This window comes from Loxodonta africana, chromosome 3, assembly GCF_030014295.1.
Source record: "Loxodonta africana isolate mLoxAfr1 chromosome 3, mLoxAfr1.hap2, whole genome shotgun sequence".
NCBI lineage: Eukaryota > Metazoa > Chordata > Mammalia > Proboscidea > Elephantidae > Loxodonta > Loxodonta africana.
The window spans coordinates 6,734,052-6,754,887 of NC_087344.1; the positions used below are offsets into that span (position 1 = coordinate 6,734,052).

The following is a 20,836-nucleotide window of genomic DNA, read 5'->3' on the forward strand; positions in this document are numbered from 1 at the left end:
ATAACAACTCATGAAAAGGTTTACACATAAAAAGAAACAATCTTTGATGGTTATGATGCAGGGGAGGGCTGGGGATGGAAAAACACTAAATAGACGATAGCTAAGTGGTAAGGGTAAGACAGTACACAATACTCGGGAAGCCAGAACAACTTGTCCAAGGCAAGATCATGGAAGCTCCATAGACGCATCCAAACTCCCTAAGGGAACCCCCTCTCCCCGGACTACTGGGCTGAGAGCTGGTGACCATGGTCTTGGGAGACATCCAGCTCAGTTGGCATAATATAGTTTATAAAGAAAATGTTCTACATCCTACTTCGGTGAGTAGTGTCTGGGGTCTTAAAAGCTTCTGGGTGGCCATTTAACATACATCTACTAGTCCCACCGCTTTGTGAGCAAGGGCGATTTAAGAAAACCAAAGACAGAAGGAAAAGATTAGTCCAAAGGAGTAAGGGACCACAACTACCACAGCCTCCACCAGACTGAGTCCAGCAGAACTAGATGGTGCCCAGCTACTACCACTGACTGCTCCGACAGGGATCACAGAGCTGGAGAAAAATGTTGAACAAAATTCTAACTCACAAAAAAAGACTAGACTTACTGGCCTGACAGAGGCTGGAGAAACCCTGAGAGTATGGCACCGGGACACCCTTTTAGCTCAGTACTGAAGTCACTCCTGAGGATTACCCTTCAGCCAAAGACTGGACAGGCCCATTAAACCAAACGAGACTAAGGGGGCACACCAGCCCAGGGGGAAGGACTAGAAGGCACGAGGGTACAGGAAAGCTGGTAATAGGGGACCCAAGGTCGAGAAGGGGAAAGTGTTGACATGCCATGGGGTTGGTAACCAATGTCACAAAATACGTGCACTAATTGTCTAACGAGAAGCTAGTTCTGTAAATCTTCATCTAACGTACAAAAACAAAACAAAACAAAACAAAAAAGACACACTGGTGGCAACAATGCACTCACGCATACAAAAAAAAAAAAAAAACCCTGAGAAATGAAGCCACGTGATCAGTTCAGTGTTTTCTAATCTAGTCTCAGAACCGGTTGTATAAAGAAAATCTATTAACATCCTGAGAACTAATGTTCCTAAGAGTGTACTTAAAAAAACAGACAAACAAACATTGCTTTACTGGAAAGACTTGATAGGAACCTTAGGGGCAGTGAATTTAATTTTAACGGAGGAGGAACATTCCAGAGAATGGTGGTCAGTGTCACTAAATGGTGCATGTAGAAACTGTTGAATTGGTGTATGTTTTGTTGTGTGTATTCTCAACAACAAATTAAATAAAATTCTATATGTGTATTAAAAACTAAAATAAAAGTTGGCAGTTCAAACCCACCCAGTGGTGCCACAGAAGAAAGGGCTGGCAATCTTCCCTAGAGACTAAAAAAGCCAAGAAAACCCTATGGAGCAGTTCTACTCTGTAACACATGGGACAGCAGAGGGTTTGGGTTTTTTTTTTTTTTTTTGAGTGATTACACTGGGCCCACCTGAACAATCCAGGATGATCTATTTTGAGGCCGGCTGATTAGCAAACTTAATTCTACCAACAACCTTAAATCCCCTCTGCTGTGTAGCCCAACGTATTCTCTGGGTCTGGGGATTAGAACGTGGGCATCTTTTTTAGGCACGTGATTCTTCCTATCCCAGCCTGTTAAATATGGCCGGCTGCATTGATTGATTTTTAAATGTTAAACCAATCTTTTATCTCAGGAATAAACCTCACTTGGTCGTGGCGTATAATTCTTTTACGCATCTATGAATTCTATTTCTGAAGATTTTGTAAACAATTTTTGCAACTGTTTTCGTGTCGGACGTGGCCTGTAGTTTTCTTTTTGAACATAACCCCATGTGTTACAGATTAGAGCTGCTCCGTAGGGTCTTCTTGGCTGTAGTCTTTATGGAAGCAGATCACCAGGCCTTTATTTTGTGGGACCACTGGGTGCGTTTATCTGGTTTTGCTCTCAGGGTAATACTAGCTTCATAAAACGAATTGGGGAGTGTTCCCGCCTCTTCAAGTTTCTGGATGAGATCGTGTAACATTGGTGTTAATTCTTTTTTAAACATTTTGTTCAATGAAACCATCTGGGCCTGGAGATGTCTTTGTTGTGGGTTTTTAAATTACAAATTAAAATCCTTTTTAATAGTTATAGGGCTTCTTGGGCTTTATAAAATCAGTTGCCATTGAGCCAACTCCTACTCAGGGCGACCCCACGTGTGTCAGAGTAAAACTGTGCCCCATAGGGTTTTCAATGGCTGGTTTTTCAGAAGTAGATCACCAGGCTTTTCTTCCGAGGCGCCTCTGGGTGAACTAGAATGTCTAACCTTTCAGTAAGCAGCCAAGTGTGCTAATCATTCACACCAGCCAAGGACTCCGTCTGGACTTTATGCACATAGCAAAGAATGGAGTGTGGAATTCACTCAAGAGCAGTGTGAACTCCAGTGGTGACTTAATTTTGCTGAGCCACTTAAGGTTGATAACCGTGTCGGCCACTTCGGGTGCCGCGGCCATCAATAAGGTCACAGCAGTTAGTTTTAATTTTATTATCAAAGGCAAGGGGGAGATACGGAAGTGTTTAGCACAGGAGAGGGAGGTGGTAACATTTGTATTCTAGAAAGCTGCCTCTGGGGCCAGGGTGAGAGATGGCCAGGAGTAGGGGGTGAGGTGGAGGTCTGAGGTCCCGGGTAGGGATGGAGGATGACCAGGTTCCCAGTGGGAGAAACGGGGTCTGGCCCAGGTCCTTGAAGGAAAGGGACAAAAGTAAATCGAGGTGAAAGTGAGTGAGACACAGGAGGAGAAACAGGTTGGTTTGGGCCCTGCTGATGTGGGGGTGAGGCTGGGAAAATACCTAATATCTGGACTGGGTTGTTATTAGCTGCTGTGAGTCAGCCCCCAACTCACGGTGACCTTGTGCACCGTGGACCCAAACGCTGCCTGGTCCTGTGCCATCCCCATGATTGGCTGCAGATTGCACCGTTGTTATCCATAGCGTTTTCATTGCTTGATTTTCAGAAGCTGACTGCCAGGCCTCTCCTCCTAGTCTATCTTAGTCTAGAAGCTCCACTAAAACCTGTTCAGCATCCTAGCAACATGCCAGTCTCCAATGACAGACAGGTGGCAGCTGCCCATAAGGTGCATTGGCCAGGACTCCACCACTGCACCACCACTGCCCCTGGACTAGCGGGGCGGGGGGGGGGCGGGTCCAAAAGGAGGCCTGGGCTGGACAGAAAGAGAATAATTCACATTTATCAAGCTCTTACTATATGCCAAGCTCAGTTCCAAACTCAAGGTTCCTGGGTGGCACAGTTTGTGGTCAACGACCAAACTAAATAAAGGCTGACAGTTCAAAGCCACCCAGTGGTGCTGTGGAAGAAAGACCTGGAGATTTCCTTCTGTAAGACTACCCATTGCCATCCAGCCAATTCCAACTCCTAGTGGCCCAATAGGACAGAGTAGAACTGCCCCATAGGGCTCCCAAAGCTGTAATCTTCACATACTTTGGACATGTTATCAGGAGGGCCCAGTCCCTGGAGGAGGACACTATCCTTGGTGAAGTAGAGGGTCAGCGAAAAAGAGGGAGACCCTCAAAGAGATGGATTGACACAGTGGCTGCAACAATGGACTCAAGCATATCAACAATCGTGAGGATGGTGCAGCACCGGCCAGTGTTTCCTTCTGTTGTAAACCGACTCGAGGTACCTAACAACAACAACAACAATCTTTATAGGAGCCCGCATCTTTCTCCTATGGAGCGTCTGGTGGTTTGGAACCTGGAATCTTTCAGTTAGCAGGTGAGCACTTAACCACTGCGCCACCAGGGCTCCTTTATGTAAGATTACTCTGTTAACACATGGGGTCGCCATGAGACAGAATCTACTCAAGGACAACGGGTTTGGGTCTAAACTCTATACATGTATTAATTCACTTAATAATCTTAACAACCCTAACAGGCAGGAACTACTATTATCCCCATGGGGAAACTGAGTCAAGCCACGTGCCCGCTGTTATGGAGCTGGGAAGTGGTGGCGCAGGATCTGGTACCGGTCCAGTCTGATCCAGCGCGACCCGGCCGTCCCTTTCCGCTTCGTCCTGTCCCCTCTTCCCCAACTGGAGTTCGAGCAAGCCCAACCCCGGTTGAGCCCCGTCCACGGCGCCCACTGCTTTGGGTAGCCCCCGACCCGGGCTTTCAGTCTCTCTGCGCCCAGGATCGAAGGTCCCGGAACAAGAGCCCGACAAGAGCTGGGGACAAAGGGCACGGATCCCTCCAGGGGCGTGGCCAGCGAGGCCCCGCCCCCGGGCACCGCGAGCGCTGCTGTGCCCAGACCCGGGTAAGTTTTGATTCGGGAGCTGATTGGCCAGCTGAGTAGCAGTTGATTGGGTGCGCGAAGTCCAGTGGCTCCTGCTGATTGGTCGAGGTGGCCGGCTGCCCATTGGCTGAGGCGCAACTAGGCGGAAGCCATAGTTTACTATTGATTGTGAGTAGAGAATCCAGGGGCCGCTGCCGATTGGTTAGAGAAAAAAATGGCCCGCCTATAATTGGTTGAAGGGCTTCTTTCTGGTCCAATCATGGAATTAGCTGGAAGCGGGAGGCTGCAAGTTAACCCTTTAGAGACTGATTCGAATTGGGCGTTTGAGACCCACCTTAGCCGGCAAGGGCTGCTTCCGGATTCTAGCCCGCAGCCCCCGGGCGCCGTGGCTCGTCAACCCGGGCCTCAGTTTCCCCTCTGACCTCAACGGCCGAAGGCTCAGCTTTCCTCCAGAGCGGTGGCCGTGGTCCTCTTTCCTCGCTCATCCCAGCGGGCTGGGCTTCCCGCGCCCTCCAGTCCCGATCCTCAACCTAACAAGTACTGGCCTCGGCCGAGCCACTAGCCCCCCGAAAGCAGCGATTCCTGGCCTCAGTTTCCCCGCTGTATCAACGAGCTGCGCTCCCAGCCACCCCCTCCCACCAAGATCGGCGGTCTCAGGCCGCAGTTGCCCCCTTGGTCCTGGAGCACTGCGTCCCCGGACCCGCCTCCCGCCCTGGTACCCCGGGGACCTCAGTTTCCCCGCCGGCCCCCGCCCCTAGGCAGCGGCCAATGGCTCGGCGGCTCCTCCCGCCCTCGGGGCGGAGCCGCGTCACGTGCGGGGAAGAAAGGCCGGGCCGCGCGGTGCCCGGGAGGTGCGGCCATGGCAGGTATGGCGGGGGCGGTGGCCGACGGGCGCCGGGCCGGCGGCGGGGGGCGCGCGGCCCCAATGCAGCCTGTTGCCGCCCGCAGCTCCGGAGCCGCTGTCCCCAGCGGGCGGCGCGGGCGAGGAGGCGCCGGATGAGGACGAGGACGAGGCGGAGGCCGAGGACCCCGAGCGGCCGGCGGGAGCTGGCGGGGGGCGCAGCGGCGGCGGCGGCGGGGCCGGGCCCGGGGCCGGGGCCGGGGGCGGCGGTGGCCCGGGGGCCGCGCTCACCAGGCGCGCAGTCACCTTGAGGGTGCTGCTCAAAGACGCGCTGCTGGAGCCGGGCTCCGGGGTGCTCTCCATCTACTACCTGGTGAGCGCCCCCTCACGATACCATCCCCGCTGGAGCAAGATCCCAGATATTGGGGCCAGATCCCAGAGGGGGAAACCGAGGCACGGAGCAGCCAGGTTCAGGGTGCACCCTTATAGGCGGAAGGACATCGGGCCCCAAACACCCTTTCCACAGAGGAGAAACTGAGGCTCGGAGAGGAGCAGTCACCTGCACAGGGTCTTCTTGACTGTGTGACATCGCTCAGTCTCTGTGGTAGTTTTCCCATCTGTAAACGGGCAATTTTCCCCCAATGAATAAAGTGCTTAGTGCGGTGCCAGCTATACAGTAAGTGCTTAATAAATGTTTGTTACCGTTCTTACTCCTAATGTGCAATTATTCTTAACATGCTTGGTTGCTAAGTGAAAGGTTGGAGGTTTCAGTCCTTCCTCCCAGAGGCACCTCGGAAGAAAGGCCTGGTGATCTACTTCCAAAAAAATTCAGCCACTGAGAACCCTATGGACCACAGTTCTACTCCGACATACATGGGGGTGCCATGAGTCAGAATCCACTGATAGCAGATGGTTACTGGTTACTCTTATTATTGTCAGGTTTGCGAATGGGAGCAATTTTTGATTTGAACACTGGCTATGTGTTGGATGCTGGGAACACAGGAACACAGCAATGATCAAGACCCAGTCCCCTGCCTTTGGGGTCTCACAGTCCAGTGGGGGAGACACGCGTAACTGGGCAGTTTTAATACAGAATGTTCAGGGCTCTGATGGTAGACACACATGTAGTGACAAGGCACCCAAGCTGGCCTGGGAATCCCACAAAGACTTCCTGGAGGAGGTGCTGGAGTGGGAAGTAGGTGCCAAAGCCAAAGAGCAGTCTGGGGGTCAGGGAGGGCTTCCTGGAGGAGCGCCCTAGTTAGTCCATTGTCACTACAGGGGAAGAAGTTCGTGGGGGACCTGCAGCCAGACGGGAGGATTGTGTGGCAGGAGACAGGGCAGATGTTCAACTCACCCAGCGCCTGGGCCACACACTGCAAGAAGCTGGTGAACCCGGCCAAGAAGTCAGGCTGCGGCTGGGCCTCTGTCAAGTACAAGGGCCAGAAACTGGACAAGTACAAGGCCACCTGGCTCCGGCGGCACCAACTCCATGTGCCTGCAGCTGCTGCTGACGAGGTGCGTCCCTCAGCCTCCTGCCACAGCCAGTCCCTTCTGACTTACCTGGGGTGGGCCAGAGAGAAGGGGCATTGGAGCTGGGGCTTTGATGGATGAGTAGGAGTTTTGTCTGAGCAAGATGAAGGGAGGGGTTTTCCAGAGAGAGGGAATGGTATATGCAAAGCCACATAGGCATAAAACAACTCATGCTGCTTAGGGAGTCAGGATTAGCTGATGTAGTTGGAGGTGCAGGTGTCCTGGGTGGCTGATGGGGCTGGAAATGCTGACTGATCAGATCCTGGAGGGCCTCGAATGCCAAGATAATAGTAGCTTATATTCTTTGAGTATTCATGAGCTGGGTGAACTTGGCTAAACACCCTGTGTGTGCCTCAGTTTTCTTCGTATGTAAAATGTAAATGATGTCCGTGTCATAGGGCTCTTCATTCAGCAAGTATTTAGTAAGCTCCAACTGTGTGCCCGGTCCTATTCCAGGTGCCGGACACACAGCATGCCTCCATGTGACACAGTAGAACTGCTCCATAGGGTTTTCTTGGCTGTGATCTTTATGGGAGCAGATTGCCAGGCCTTTCTTCTGCACAGGGAGTGAAAAAGAGAAAAATCCCTGTCCTTGTAGAGAGAAAGGAAACATGATCAATCAGTCCTCCAGTGTGTTAGAAGATGACAGATAAGCAAGGGTCGGGATGGGAGTTGGGGGAAAGCAAGGGGGTCAGGAAGGGCCTTGCTGAGATCAGCGTGTGACATTTGGGCAGAAAACTGAAAGAAGGGAGGGAAGACCCCAGGGGGATCTCTAGGAAACAGCCTGTGCCAAGGCCCTGAGGCAGGACCAGCCCAGTGATTTGGAGGAACAGTGAGGAGGGCCGTGTGGCTGGAGCGGAGTGAGAGAGGGGGAGAGAGGAGAAGGGGAGGACAGGGAGGGGACAGGTCAGGTCTTGGAGAGCCCTGTGGGCTGCGGGGAGGACTTGGGCTTTTACCTGAGGGAGGTAGGAGCCCTGGAGGGCTGTGAGCAGAGGAGGAATGGGCCCTGACTCAGGTGCTCACGGCGCCCTCTGGCGGCTGAGGTGGGAACAAACGGGGCAAGGGAGGAGAGCTGGGGGACCAGGGAAGAGGTGACTGCACTGGTCCGGGTGTGCAATGATGGGGTTGGACCAGGGTGAGGACCTTCAAATGGGGAAGAAGTGGGTAGGTTCTGGGTATTTGGAGAGGTTATTGAGATAATTTCATAAAACAATCCATGTGAAGCCCCGCGTATCTGCTAAATGCTCTGCACACGTTATTTCATTTCACCTGACGCGGTCCTCATGCCTTTTACAGAGCCTAGAGAAGTTAAGACATTTGCCCAGGGTCACACAGCTTGTAAGAGGCCCAGACAGGATTCAAACCTGTGAAACGGCTACTGGAAGGCCCTCAGGCCTGAGCTGAGCCTACGGCCGCCTCTGCTCGCTTACTCCCTCTAGTGGGCATCTGGGGGAAACTGCAGGAGCCTAGGGCTCACAGCAGCTACAGGAAGGTAGGGGGCACCAAGCTTAGGGTTATGCCTGCCGCTCTTCCCGCACCTTGCCAGAGCCCAGCCAGCGAAGGGGAGGAGGAGGAGCTGCTGATGGAGGAGGAGGAAGATGAAGTTCCGGCGGGGGTCTCAGCAGAGGACAAGACCCGGAGACCACCAGGGAAAGGCCCTTCGGAGCCTACCCACCAGGGTGAGAAGCCTGGGGGAGGAGGGAAACAGAGGGAAGCGGGTGGGGGAGGCAGCTCTGGACAGGTCAGGCTTTAATTCTGCTCAGCCCTTCTCCCCAAGATGCCTGGCTGATTTCCAAGCCCCGCTGCCTAATTTCGCTCTTGCCGCCTGACTTCTAAAGCTCTAAAGCTGCATTTCTTGGTCCTACCGCCTTATTTCTTTACGTGCTGCCTGACTTCCTGCCCCCCTGAAGCATTTCCTTTGCCCCATTGCCTGGTTTCTTAAAGTCCTCCCCGATTTCCTAGCCCTGGCACCTGATTTCTTTGGCCCGCTGCCTACTTTTCTGAAGTCGTCCTCTGACTTCCTGAGCTCCTCTCTCCTTTTCTTAGCCCGTGGCCTGACTTCCCAGTCCCACTGCCTGATTTCTAAGGCGGCTTCTGCTGAACTTCTTCCTTGTGACGCTGCCTTTTCTCCTCCTCTCCCCAAGAGGCCACACTCCCAGGGAAGCACGTGGAAAACAAGATCCGGGTGCCTGTTCGCTATTGCATGTTGGGCAGTCGGGATTCTGCAAGGTCAGATACCACCCCCCCATGCCTGCCTCCCTCCCCAACTCACCTGGAGCCCTTGTGGGGCGGGGTGGTGGAGGAGGGAGCTGGCTGTGCCGGGGGGGGGGGCACCTTGGGGGTGGAGGGAGAGCCTCAAGGGGTCCCTGAGGCTTTGGGACGCTCCCCCGGCCCCTACAGGAGCCCACGCACTCTGGTGGAAGTGACATCCTTCGCAGCCATCAACAAGTTCCAGCCATTCAACGTGACCATTTCCAGCAACGTGTTGTTCTTGCTGGTGTGTGGCCTCCTGGCCTTGTCCCTCGGGGCCCAGTAGCAAGGGGCTCCTGGGCCTGTGCAGGGGGCTGGGGTGCCTGTGAGGGAGGAAGCCCCTGGAATGCCAGCTGTTTGCCTTGTTCACTGCTGGTAAACAATAGATGCTCAAAAAACGCTTGAATGAAGGAGTGGGTATGGACCCTGAGCCACTCTTCCCGTGTCCCCTCCCTTCCCCAGGACTTCCACAGCCACCTGACTCGGAGTGAGGTCGTGGGGTACCTGGGGGGCCGCTGGGACATCAACAGCCAGAGTGGGTATTTGGGGCCCAGAGTACGGGGGTTGTTGGGATCAGGGTGGACGTCCATGCCTTACCCCTGCCTCTGGCAGTGCTCACTGTGCTGAGAGCCTTCCCCTGTCGGAGCCGGCTTGGTGACGCGGACGCAGCGGCCACCACCGAAGAGGAGGTGAGGTGCAGGAGGTGGGGGGGAGGGGCTTGAACCCCGGGTATTATACGTTCTCTGTGCAGCCCTCACCAGTCCCTTCCCCTCCCAGCGCCTGTTTCCCCCTCTGTGAAGTTGTTGTTATTAGGTGCCTTCTGGTTGATTTTCAACTCATAGCGACCCCACGTGGCAGAGTAGAACTGCTCGGTAGGGTTTCCAAGGCTGTAATCTTTATGGGAGCAGATTGCCAGGTCTTCGTCCCCTGGAGCCACTGGATGGGATTGGACTGCCGACCTTTCAGTCAGCAGCCAAGGGCTTAACTGTTGCGCCACTAGGGCCCCTTTTCAGTCTGTAAGATACAAGGCTGAAATGAATGGTTGCGAATATCAAATCCTCTGCGGGCCCCTGCTGGCACCCAGTATAGGCTCAATAAACATTAGCTGCCAGTCTGTTAGCTTTCATAATGGTGGGTAGTGCGTTACCCGCGCTGTCTGTTGCCAAGCTTCACACCCACATCGTGGAGCTTCACAGTGTCTCCAAGTGGATCAGGTTAGCAGTGGAGTGTCAGCTCAGGGCACGCCTCCCCTTTTCTCTTTCCACATGCATTTCCTGCTGTGACATCCGGGAATGTTTGTCTCAGCTCTTGTGTCCATGCTCTCTATAACTATTGAGCACTTACAGTGTGCCAGTCATCAAGCTGGGGATACAGCAGTGAACAAAACATCCTTCCCCTCATTTGGTGACAGGGTACGTCTTTCTTATAGACATGTATTGACTGTTCTCCCTCTGCCTCTGGAGTCCGTGAGGGCAGAGCAGGGTCTGTCTTGGTCATTGCTGTGTCCCCAGCCTTGGCATACAGTAGGTGCTCATTAAATGTTGGCCCAGGCCCCACCTGTGTCCCCAGGTGTACCAGAGCCTGTTCCTGCGGGGCCTGTCTCTGGTGGGGTGGTACCACAGCCACCCACACAGCCCAGCGCTCCCGTCGCTGCAGGACATCGATGCGCAAATGGACTACCAGCTGCGCCTGCAGGGCTCCAGCAACGGCTTCCAGCCCTGCCTTGCCCTGCTCTGCTGTACGTCCCGGGGGTGGGCAGGCAGGGGGCTGCCAGGCCAGCTGAGCTCCAGGGCCCAGCCCCTCTCTCCCTCTCCTTCTCCAGCACCTTACTACTCTGGCAACCCGGGCCCCGAGTCCAAGATCTTGCCCTTCTGGGTGATGCCGCCTCCTGAGGTAGGTGGGGCTGCTGGGGGCAGTTGGGCTGGGCAGTGGGGACAGGATTGGGTTAGGAGGGCTCTCACGGGACAGGCTCTGGCCTGTTTCTCCCACCTGTGGGTAGGTCCCAATGGTGGCCCTATTGGAAGCTTCAGAGAAGGTCTGGGTGTGAGAAAGGGTGGGGCCAAAGATAAAGGGTGGCACCTGCTGTTGGCACCCAGGGGGCTTCCTGAAGCTGCCCGGGGGGGAAGGGAGGATGCCGGCCCCCTCGCTGCCTCCCCAGTCACACCGACAAGTCCCGGAAGGTGGCTCTGCGCCCCTGAACCCAAGGTGGGGCCGGGTGTGGAGTCTTGGTTCTCCGATTCCCAGCCCAGGGGCACTTCCTGCTGTCCCCTGCCGCCCCAGTGTGGGACTGGGGGTGGCGAGGCCATTCTGACAGCCTGTGTCCCTGCCAGCAACGGCCGGGTGACTATGGCATCCCCATGGACGTGGAGATGGTCTACGTGCAGGATGGCTTCCTGACTAATGACATCCTGCAGGAGATGGTGAGCCTCCCTGGGTGGGGACAGGGCACCCGATGGAGGGCCAGGGCACCACGCCAGGGCCTGGGCCAGGCTTCTCTTCTCCTCCTCTTCCCTAACAGGAGAAAATCCCGGCCCCTCCTGCCTCTCCCAGCACCCTTCCCTAACCCACCCTTTCCCAGCCCCACTACCCTCCCTTGGCTGTTCTGGGACATCCCAGGCACACCTCAGGGCTCTGCACCTGGCCACTGACACCCATGTGGAGACACCCTCCAAGACTTCAGGTGCTGCCCGGATGAACGTTTTTAAATACTTCTGTGCTCAACCTGCATTTAAAAAAATGCAGCTAGCGATTTCACAGAAGCCCTGGTGGCGCAACTGTTCAGTGTACGGCTGCTAACTGAAAGCTTGGTGGTTTGAACCCACCAGCGGTTCCACAGGAGAAAGACCTGGCGATCTGCTCCCATAAAGATTGTTGTTGTTAGGCGCCACAGTGAGCCCACGCACAACAGTAAAACACTGCCCAGTCCTGTGCCACCCTCACAGTCATTGCTAAGTTTGAGCCCACTGTTGCAGCCACTGTGTCAACCCATCTCTTTGAGGGTCTTCCTCTTTTTCACTGACCTTCCACTTCACCAAGCATGATGTCCTTCTCCAGGGATTGGTCCCTCCTGATAACACGTCCAAAGTACGTGAGACCAAGTCTCGCCATCCTATGGGATTGGACTTAGGAGCCACCTAAGGGCCATCCAGGCTGTATTCTAAGACAGATTTGTTCTTTCTTCTGACAGTCCATGCCTAGAAAACCCTATGGGGCAGTTCTACTCTGTCATATAGGGTCACTATGAGTCAAAATCAATTCCACGGTATACACCTACTACCATCAACGGTGATTTCATTGATATTATTGCTTAGGACCAGAATTCTTGCCTTCCCTGAAGGACTCCTGGGTTCGATTCCCGGCCAGTGCAACTCATATGTAGCCACCACCCATCTGTCAATGGAGGCTTGTGTTTTGCGAGGATGCTGAACAGGTTTCAGCAGTGTCCAGACTAAAACTAGGAAGAAAGGCCTGGCAACTTACAGCTGAAAATCAGTCCATGAAAGCCCTATGGATCACAGTAGTTCAACCTGCAACTGATTATGGGGATGGTGAAAAACCAGGCAGCATTTCGAACTGCTGTGCACGGGGTTCTGTGAGTCAGGGGCCAACTTGACGGCAGCTAACATTGTTCAGGACAAGATTAAGCCAGGAGCGACGTTAGGCCCACATAGACACAGAGGCAAACTCAGTAGGTAGAAGTCCAGGTGGGAGGAGAGTGGGAGAAGCTTGGGACACCTCTGCCAGGAGCTCAGCCTCCTCCTCCAGGGACTCTTCCTGGACTTAAGAAGTAGGTGGGCCCTCCTGGTACACTTTCCTGTTATTCTCCTTTGTTGCATTCAACATATTATGTAGTTTATTTTCTGTTCTGTTCACTAGCCTGGGACACAATGGGCAAGGGGGAAGAGAGGGAAGGTGGGAGAAAGGAAGGAAGCTCCATCCTCTGCCTCGCCCCCACAGATGCTGCTGGTGGAGTTCTACAAGGGTGCCCCCGACCTCGTGAGGTTCCAGGAACCCTGGAGCCAGGAGCACACCTACCTGGACAAGCTGAAGGTGACACAGTCCAGAGCGTCTCATCCCCAGCCCTGAATCCTATGCAAATCCCTTCTAAGGGAAGAGTTTTGGGGGAGTCCCCGAGACCATACCCATGGACAGTCTGAGATCAGTGACGTTAATTTCCTTCCTTGTTCTGCACAAAAGTAGCGCTGTCGGGAATTTGACAGGAAAGCTCCTGTTTGATCACCCTCTATCTGAGTGGAGCAGCAGCTCCGGGTGTATGTACTACGGCGGCAGCCCACAGAGGGGCGCAGGGCATGTCCTGTCTTGGCGCTTCAAGCCCAGGCAACTGAGGGGGCCCCACGGGCGTTGGGACATCTAAATGAGTGTGTTTACTGCTTGAAAGTCATTCTCAGAAGGCCCTCGACTCCACTTTGCACAGACACATCCAGACACTCGATGGCTTTGCTCCCTCACACAGGTTTTGGGAACCATGGTAATGCCTCCCCCAAGCGCTGGGCTGCTGGGGGACCAAGGGGGCCATCACTGGTGTGGAAGCCCTGGGGCTGGGGCCAGTTCTGTCCACCAGCTGGGTGGCCCGAGCACATCAATGCTGCTGACCCAGGAGGGGGAACTCGGGATGTGGGACCTGAAGATGGGTCCCGCCCCACAACCCTCTTTCTGAAGGAAGCGTGGCTTCAGGCCAGCCCCCTGAGCCCCCTTCCCGTTGCAGATCTCCCTGGCCAGCCGGACGCCCAAGGACCCGGGCCTGTGCCACGTGCTGGAGCAGGTTTACAGCGTCCTCAAGCAGGGCAGCTGAGGGCGGCGTCCTGGAGGGGTGCACCTGATCCTGCGGCTTTGCTTGGAGCGGTCCAATTCCAGCATGCATTCGCGCAGAGGGAGCGGCTCAGATAATAAAGACCGAGATGAGGAGTCAGCCACAAGTCTCTCACTTCATGATGGGGACACGGGTGAGGGCTAGCGGCCAGCTGGGGGCTTCCCCCTGGACCTGGCACCGACCTCGTGAGCACACAGCCCACCTTTTTCCCCGTCCCTCCTCCTCTCGAGGACGTGGCCTCTGCATTGGCGTACTGGGGCGAGCAGATGGACTTCCTCTTCCTTTGGGTCCGCAGCATCGGCCACAGGGCAAACCTCAGGGAAAGGTGACACTGGGTGCAGGAGGGGCGGTGGTGGGCTGGATCCCAGTGCGGCCCCCTGCATGTGGCTGTGGGGAATGACCTCTGGGCCATACAGTCCAGCTGGCGTGAGCCTGCGTGTCTGCGTGTGCGCAGTCATGGGGAGGGAGCCGCACGAGGCCACGTGGGTCGCTGCCCAGAATAGGCACCGGGGGAGTGTCCCCCTGCTGAGAGACCTGGGCTGGCCACTGTATCTGGCTGCCCCCACACCAGGGCCAGGACACAGAAACGGAGCATACAAAGACATTTAATACTTCTTTTAAAAAATCAGGGTTACGTTTCGATATGCCCTAGCTGATGAGATACCGCGTCTGAGGCCACACTGTTCTTCTCCGCTGAGATGTCTGTGCCCCATCATGACAACGCGGCACATGGCGGGGTCCAGGTGGGCAAGCGGTGGGGAATGTAGGTGTGGCAAGGCCCGGAGCCCTGGGGCTCTGCTCTTAGAAGGTCTCCCCCTCCCAAGAGCTGTCTCCATGGTCTAGGGGAGTCGTTGGGCTCCAGGTCGAGGCCAATGGCTAACGCCCAGGTTGGGCCAGCAGCAAGGGTCTAGGTACATTCACTCATCGAAGCCTTTGTGCTTGACCGTCACTGGGCTGGGGCCGGGGCCCGTGGTCCCGTGTTGAGGGTGTCTGGGTGTGTGTGTGTATAGCTGGTGGTGGCACCTGTGGCCTGAGACACCCCTCCTTGTGCTTGGTTGGGGCAGTAAGAGGTTGAAAGGGGCGTGAGATAGAGTGGGGGTGAGGTGGGGCAGAGCCCCCGCAGGAGTGAGAGAGAGGCCCCAGAGACAGCAGCTGGTGGGGGGTGGGGGGGGTGCTGAAGGCAGCTCACCCTGGGGGTGGACGGTTGGTCCTGGGACAGGTCGGGGACACAGCCACGACCGGCCCCGTGCCCCAGGCAGAGCTGACAGAGGGCATGGGGGCCGGCCCTGGCTGGGGTGGCTGCAGAGGGCCCTCAGCTCCAGGAAGGTGGCTTCCGTGCAAAGCCTGGGTCAGGGCCTTTGATTGAGCAGGGGCTGGGGGCCCTGGGGGCCCATCGCCAGCAACAGGCTGGGAAGGAAGCCTTGGGGGGTTTAAAACCAGGGGTGGCTCACTGTGACCCACCCCTCACACGGATCAAGCCTGTCCCATTAAGGCGAGGAGTTCTGGGCAGGGCGGAGGTGGGGGACCTGGCGTGTTGGTAAGAGTGGTCCACCCTGGAGGGATCAGGGGGAACGTTAGTGTTTCAGAGAGCACCTTAGTGTCAGCCCCGCCCGGAGGTCCGACTAGGCTGAGGGTGGAGCCAGTGAGCGGAAGTAGAAAGACTGCCAGGGCCCCAACAGCTGGCTGGAGGGGGAAGGGACGCCCACCCCAGAGGTGGGAGCCTGTAAATGGCCATGCTGCCCCCTCCCAAAAGGCCCTGCTCAGGCCCAGGCCTCGAGGCCATGGGCAGTACCTTGGGCAACCCCGGGGACAGGCCTGGGGAACCCCAGTGCAGGCTCTCCTGCCACCACGCTGCGAGGCGAGGGGCGCTCCGGCTAGGAGCCGGATGGGCAGCCAGGGCGGGTGGGCGGGTCACTGCGGCAGGGGCACCAGCACTTCCACGTAGCTGAGTGGGAAGAAGCCTGACTGGCCGTTGAGCATGCCCTCGTACCAGTTCTCGTCGATCTGGTTAGTGAGTGTGATAACGTCACCCTCACGGAAGCCCAGCTCCCCATCATTCTCGGGCTCAAAGTCGTACAGGGCCTTGCAGCTCGGCTGGTCCAGGGGCGCTGTGGATGGGGGGTGGGGGCGTGGCATCAGGGCAGGGTGTCCACACATGCCCCTCGCCTGCCTGGCCTCTGTCCTGGTCCTGCCGCTGGCTGACCCTGTGTTTCCTGCCAGGACCCCTGCTCTCTAACTGCTCATCAGCGCTGCTGGGAAGATGGGCCAAGTGCCAGGGGATGGGAGAGGGCTGTGGGGACTGTCACTTATCCTACAGGGGGAACGAGGGACAATCAGAGCCCCCAACCACCATAGCCACCACTCAGGGTGTGCTGAGCACTGGGCTAGGTGCATGAGGTGGGTGCCACCGGGGCTCCTTGTACACACCAGGAAACTGAGGCCCAGAGGCAGAGGCCCTGGTGCTGGAATGTGTGTCCCTGTAGCCCCCTGGCCCACAGTGCGGGCCACCCTGTGCCCAGGAGTTGGTGGGCGGCCAGCACATATGCTGTCAGGCAGTGTGGGCTCCTCCCCTACTCGGGAGGGGCAGGAGCCTGGGCCAGCCTGGCTGCCACACAGGAGTGTACACGTCAAGGGAGAAGTGATGAGGACACCCCCGGCCCCGGGGCACACTCACGCATACTCCTGCTGGGGGTCCGGGCCAGCTTGTCCGAAGACCGGAAGGATGAAGACGCTGAAAACCAGGTGGAGGGGGCTGAGCACATGGGCGCAGACTTGACTCCCGATGGGGCCTTTTTGTAGAGAGCCGGAGGGGGCCCTGCTCCCGCCCCTGCTGAGGGCTGCACCTCAGGGCTCCCCAAAGATCATGGGAGACTAGTAGCACTCGGCCGCCGCCAGTGTCCCCTCCCCGCCTCCCCCAAGCTGGGGATAAATGACCTGCCCCCGATACCTGTGATCTTGGGGGCTGTGGTGCAGGGGAAGCCCCCGTTGGACTGCTCCAGCTCTCCGAGGTCATAGGTCTCCCGGGGCTTGGGCTTGTACTCCCGCTTGGGGCGTGATGAGGCCTCGCGCATCCTGCGCAGGAGGGGAGCCCGGAGCAGCCCGGGGCCGGGGGTCAAGGCCAAGAGTAAAGCCCACCCCACAGAGACTTGGGGTGGCACAACTTTAACCTGCTGGTCTGTGTGACTTTGTGCGGCCAGAGCAGTGCACGGACACAAACCGGGTCCCGTGCCCAGGATTTCAGTCTGGACCTTGCGAGTGAGCCCCTGTATTTGATGACGTGCTTTGTAACGGTGAGATGTTATATACTGGTGCTACAGTAGAATTCATAGGCCTACAAGGAAGGCCAGTTAATACGACTATTACTCAAATTTACGCACCAACCATTAAGACCAAAGATGAAGAAACAAGATTTTTACCAACTTCTGCAGTCTGAAATTGATCAAATAGGCAATCAGGATGCATTGATAATTACTGGCGATTGGAATACGAAAGTTGGAAACCAAGAAGGCTCAGTAGTGGGAAAATATGGCCTTCTTGACAGAAACGATGCCAGAGATCACGATAGAACTTTGCAAGACCAAGGACTTCTTCATTGCAAATACCTTTTCTCACCAACATAAATGGTGACTATACACATGGACCTCACCAGATGGAATGAAATTAACTACATCTGTGGAAAGACGATGGAAAAGCTCAATACTATCAGTCAGAACGAGGTCAGGGGCTGACCTCGGAACAGACCACCAATTGCTCCTATACAAGTTCAAGATGAAGCTGAAGAAAATTAGAACAAGTCCACGAGAGCCAAACTATAACCTTGGGTACATCCCACCTGAATTTAGAGACCATCTCAAGAATAGATTTCTCGCATTGCACACTAACAACCAAGACCAGATGAGTTGTGGAATGACATCACCCATGAAGAAAGCAAGAGGTCATTGAAAAGACAGGAAAGAAAGAAAAAAACCAAAATGGATGTCAGAAGGGACTCTGGAACTTGCTCTTAAAAGTCGAGCAGCTAAAGACAAAGGAAGAAATGACGAAGGAAAAGGACTGAGCAGAAGACTCCAAGGAGCGGCTAGAAAGTATTATAATGACGTGTGCAAAGAGCTGGAAATAGAAAACCAAAAGGGAAGAACACGCTCAGCGCTTCTCAAGCCGAAAGAACTGAAGAAAAAATTCAAGCCTCGAGTTGCAATAGTGAAGGATTCCGTGGGGAAAATATTAAATGACCCAGGAAGCATCAAAAGAAGATGGAAGAAATACACAGAGTCATTATACCAAAAAGAATTAGTCGACGTTCAACCATTTCAAGAGGTGGCATATGATCAGGAACCGATGGTCCTGAAGGAAGAAGTCCAAGCTGCTCTGAAGGCATTGGTGAAAAACCAGGCTCCAGGAATTGATGGAATATCAATTGAGATGTTTCAACAAACAGATGCAGCACTGGAGGTGCTCACTCGTCTATGCCAAGAAATATGGAAGACAGCTGCCTGGCCAACTGACTGGAAGAGATCTATATTTAGGCCTATTCCCAAGAAAGGTGATCCAACTGAATGTGGAAATTATAGAACAATATCATTAATATCACACGCAAGTACAATTTTGCTGACAATCAGTCAAAAGCGGCTGCAACAGTGTATCGACAGATAACTGCCAGAAATTCAGGCCGGTTTCAGAAGAGGACGTGGAACCAGGGATATCATGGCTGATGTCAGATGGATCTGAGGAAGACCATCAATGAGGAAGACCCTCAACGAGGAAGACGCTCAACGAGATGGATTGACACAGGAGCTGTAACAATGGGCTCAAACATAAGGACGATTGTGAGCATGGCGCAGGAGCGGACAGCGTTTTGTCCTGTTTTACACGAGGCTGCTCTGAGTCGGAACTGACCTGACCGCTTACCACCACCACCGCCAACATCACATTAGAATTCCTTTTTAAAACAACAGTTCCAGGCTTTGGGGCAGTGGGGACCCGGGGCTACGCGCACAGTCAAACGTCCCCTGCAGCCAGCAGAGGTCGCCCGGTGGCGTCTGGCTGTGCCAAAGCCCGCCCCCCAGGAATCCAGGCAAGAATGTGGCTGCCACCCGCGGACACCAGGCTGGAGGTTCCAGCAGGGAAGGGACTGCGCCCAGCCACAGGGGCAGTGCAGGGCAGGGGCCGGGCTCACCTCCGCTTGAGCTTATCGGCCAACTCCTCGAGGATCTGCACCGCCTGCCGGTGGTAGTCCAGCTGCGCGTCCACCAGCGCAGAGAGCTGGCTCACCTGCTCAATCTGCGGGACACAGGCGGGGCTGAGGGGCTCGGCGGCGGCAGGTGACCCCCATTCCCAGGCTGCCTCTAGGCCACAGGGCCCCAGTCCCCTGCACTGCCGTGCCAGACTGCACCATGGGCAGGTCGCGCTGCTTGTCGCCAGCCTCGAGGGCCAGATCCAGCAGCCCTGCTGCCTGTCTATCTGAGCACCTGAGCGGGCACTAAGCCCCAGGACAAGCACTGTGCGGGAGCAACCCTGGCACCCCTCAGACCGTGCGGCACCCCCGCGCACATACATCCGTCTCCAGGAGGTTGTGCATGCTGGTCTCGGCCACCTCCTTGGACTCCTCGAACTTCTCCATGGCCTGGCGCAGCTCCTCGTCGGGGATCTTGCCCTGCCGCTTCTTCTTGTAGTCGAAGTCCAGGCGCCGGCCCTCCAGCTTCTTCAGGTGGTGCTGCGGCACAGGAGGGCGGGTCGCATGTCACGACTGGAGCTACATGCAGGCAGGCAGCGCCAGCGCATGGCCCAGGTGTGTCCTCAACCAACGTCCCTGTGGCTTCTCCTGTGGGGAAACTTGTACCCAGGCCGGGAGTATGAGAGTGTGTGCATGTTAACGTGTGAATGTGCATGTGTGTATACCAGTGAGAGTACATGTGTGCATATGTGTGGTGTGTGGTTTCATGAGTGTGTGTACCGAGCATGTTAAAATGTGCGAGTGTGTGCATGAGTGATGATGCATGAGTGTGTGTGTTCGTGTGTACATTCGAGTGTGCGAAAGTGCGTGAGTGCAGAGTTCATGAGTGTATGAGTGCACACTGAGTATGAGTGCAGGAGTGTGTCCAAATGTGAGTGTGCCTATGTGTGTGTAATGAGCGTCCTTGTGAGCTGTGTGAGTTCCTGAGTGCGTGCAAGAGTGTAGCAAGTATGTGCACATGTGCACGTGGTGTTTGTGTGTGTACGTGTGTGCATGGGTGTACATACATCTGTGGTCTGTGTATGAGCATATGCGTGTGTGCTGTATGGGTGTGTGTGCACGGGTGTGCATATGTGCGTGGGGGGTGTATGTGTGAGCACGCAGAAGGCAGCGCTGAGTGAAGAGACCAGAGCGGGGCTGCCACATCTCAGCGTGGGACGAGGACTGAATTGGGGTGCAGCAGCTCCACGCAGGCAACACAGGCAGGCCCCTGCTGGTGTAGCAGGGTCAGTGGACAGAACAAGGGTGGCAGGTATGAGTCAGGGTCACCCTGCCCCAGCATGGGGACAGGGATGGCAGGGGTCAGCACCTGAATCTCCTTCAGGTCCTTGTCGCAGAGGTTCTGGAGGGGGTCGATGAAGTTCTGCTTGACCTCGATGTCCAGAGAGTCCTTCACCTCGGCCAGGCGCTTCATGGACTCCCCCGCGTCCAGGAGGGCATCACCTGGGGGCAGCGAAAGGCCCTCATATGGGCCCTCTAGCTGACACCTCACATGGGCCCTCTAGCTGACACACTCCCCAACTTCTAAACTGCTGCCCAAACCAGAGCCAGGGGCTAGAGGACCAGAATTCAGAGCAAACATCAATCCCACTGCCATCAAGTCAATTCCGACGCATAGTGACCCTGCAGGAGAGAGCAGAGCTGCCCCATAAAGTTTCCTAGGCTGTAATCTTTAGGAAAGCCAGCTGCTACATCTTTCTCCAGCTGGTGGGTTCAAAACACTGACCTTCCGGTTAGCAGCCAAGGGCTTAACCACTGTACCACCAGGCATCCAGAGAAAACACAGGGCCCTAAAATATATCAGTCACAATAGCCAAGCCACTCCTTTCTCCCTTA

The 20,836-nt window shown here is 55.6% G+C and overlaps 2 protein-coding genes across 3 annotated transcripts in view; one reads left to right on the plus strand and one right to left on the minus strand.

Moving 5' to 3' along the window:
• Positions 1 to 3,979: 3,979 nt before the first annotated feature.
• Positions 3,980 to 14,363, plus strand: MPND (MPN domain containing). The gene is made up of 15 exons (XM_023540985.2): positions 3,980 to 4,045; positions 4,214 to 4,336; positions 4,908 to 5,030; positions 5,074 to 5,529; positions 6,435 to 6,671; positions 8,233 to 8,365; positions 8,831 to 8,915; positions 9,087 to 9,183; positions 9,399 to 9,471; positions 9,549 to 9,625; positions 10,506 to 10,674; positions 10,759 to 10,829; positions 11,267 to 11,356; positions 12,894 to 12,986; positions 13,663 to 14,363. The coding sequence occupies exons 1-15, from the start codon at positions 3,980 to 3,982 to the stop codon at positions 13,747 to 13,749; spliced, it is 1,980 nt and encodes a 659-aa protein (XP_023396753.2). The 3' UTR covers positions 13,750 to 14,363.
• Positions 14,356 to 20,836, minus strand: part of SH3GL1 (SH3 domain containing GRB2 like 1, endophilin A2) — a 45,467-nt gene continuing 38,986 nt past the window's right edge. For both annotated transcript variants that reach the window (XM_010601268.2, XM_023540928.2), the window contains exons 5-10: positions 20,310 to 20,443; positions 19,322 to 19,480; positions 18,944 to 19,047; positions 16,715 to 16,839; positions 16,442 to 16,498; positions 14,356 to 15,875 (exon numbers count right to left, since the gene is read on the minus strand). In XM_010601268.2, coding sequence (XP_010599570.1) covers positions 15,679 to 15,875; positions 16,442 to 16,498; positions 16,715 to 16,839; positions 18,944 to 19,047; positions 19,322 to 19,480; positions 20,310 to 20,443 — 776 coding nt within the window. In that variant the 3' untranslated portion in view covers positions 14,356 to 15,678. The remainder of the gene's footprint in view (positions 15,876 to 16,441; positions 16,499 to 16,714; positions 16,840 to 18,943; positions 19,048 to 19,321; positions 19,481 to 20,309; positions 20,444 to 20,836) is intronic.

Excerpts from the sequence above, each read along its gene's own strand:
- MPND (XM_023540985.2), top strand. The coding sequence starts at position 3,980 with ATGGGGAAACTGAGTCAAGCCACGTGCCCGCTGTTATGGAGCTGGGAA. Across the intron at positions 8,366-8,830 it reads TTCGGAGCCTACCCACCAGG|AGGCCACACTCCCAGGGAAG; the intron begins GTGAGAAGCCTG and ends CCTCTCCCCAAG. Across the intron at positions 10,830-11,266 it reads GGGTGATGCCGCCTCCTGAG|CAACGGCCGGGTGACTATGG; the intron begins GTAGGTGGGGCT and ends TGTCCCTGCCAG.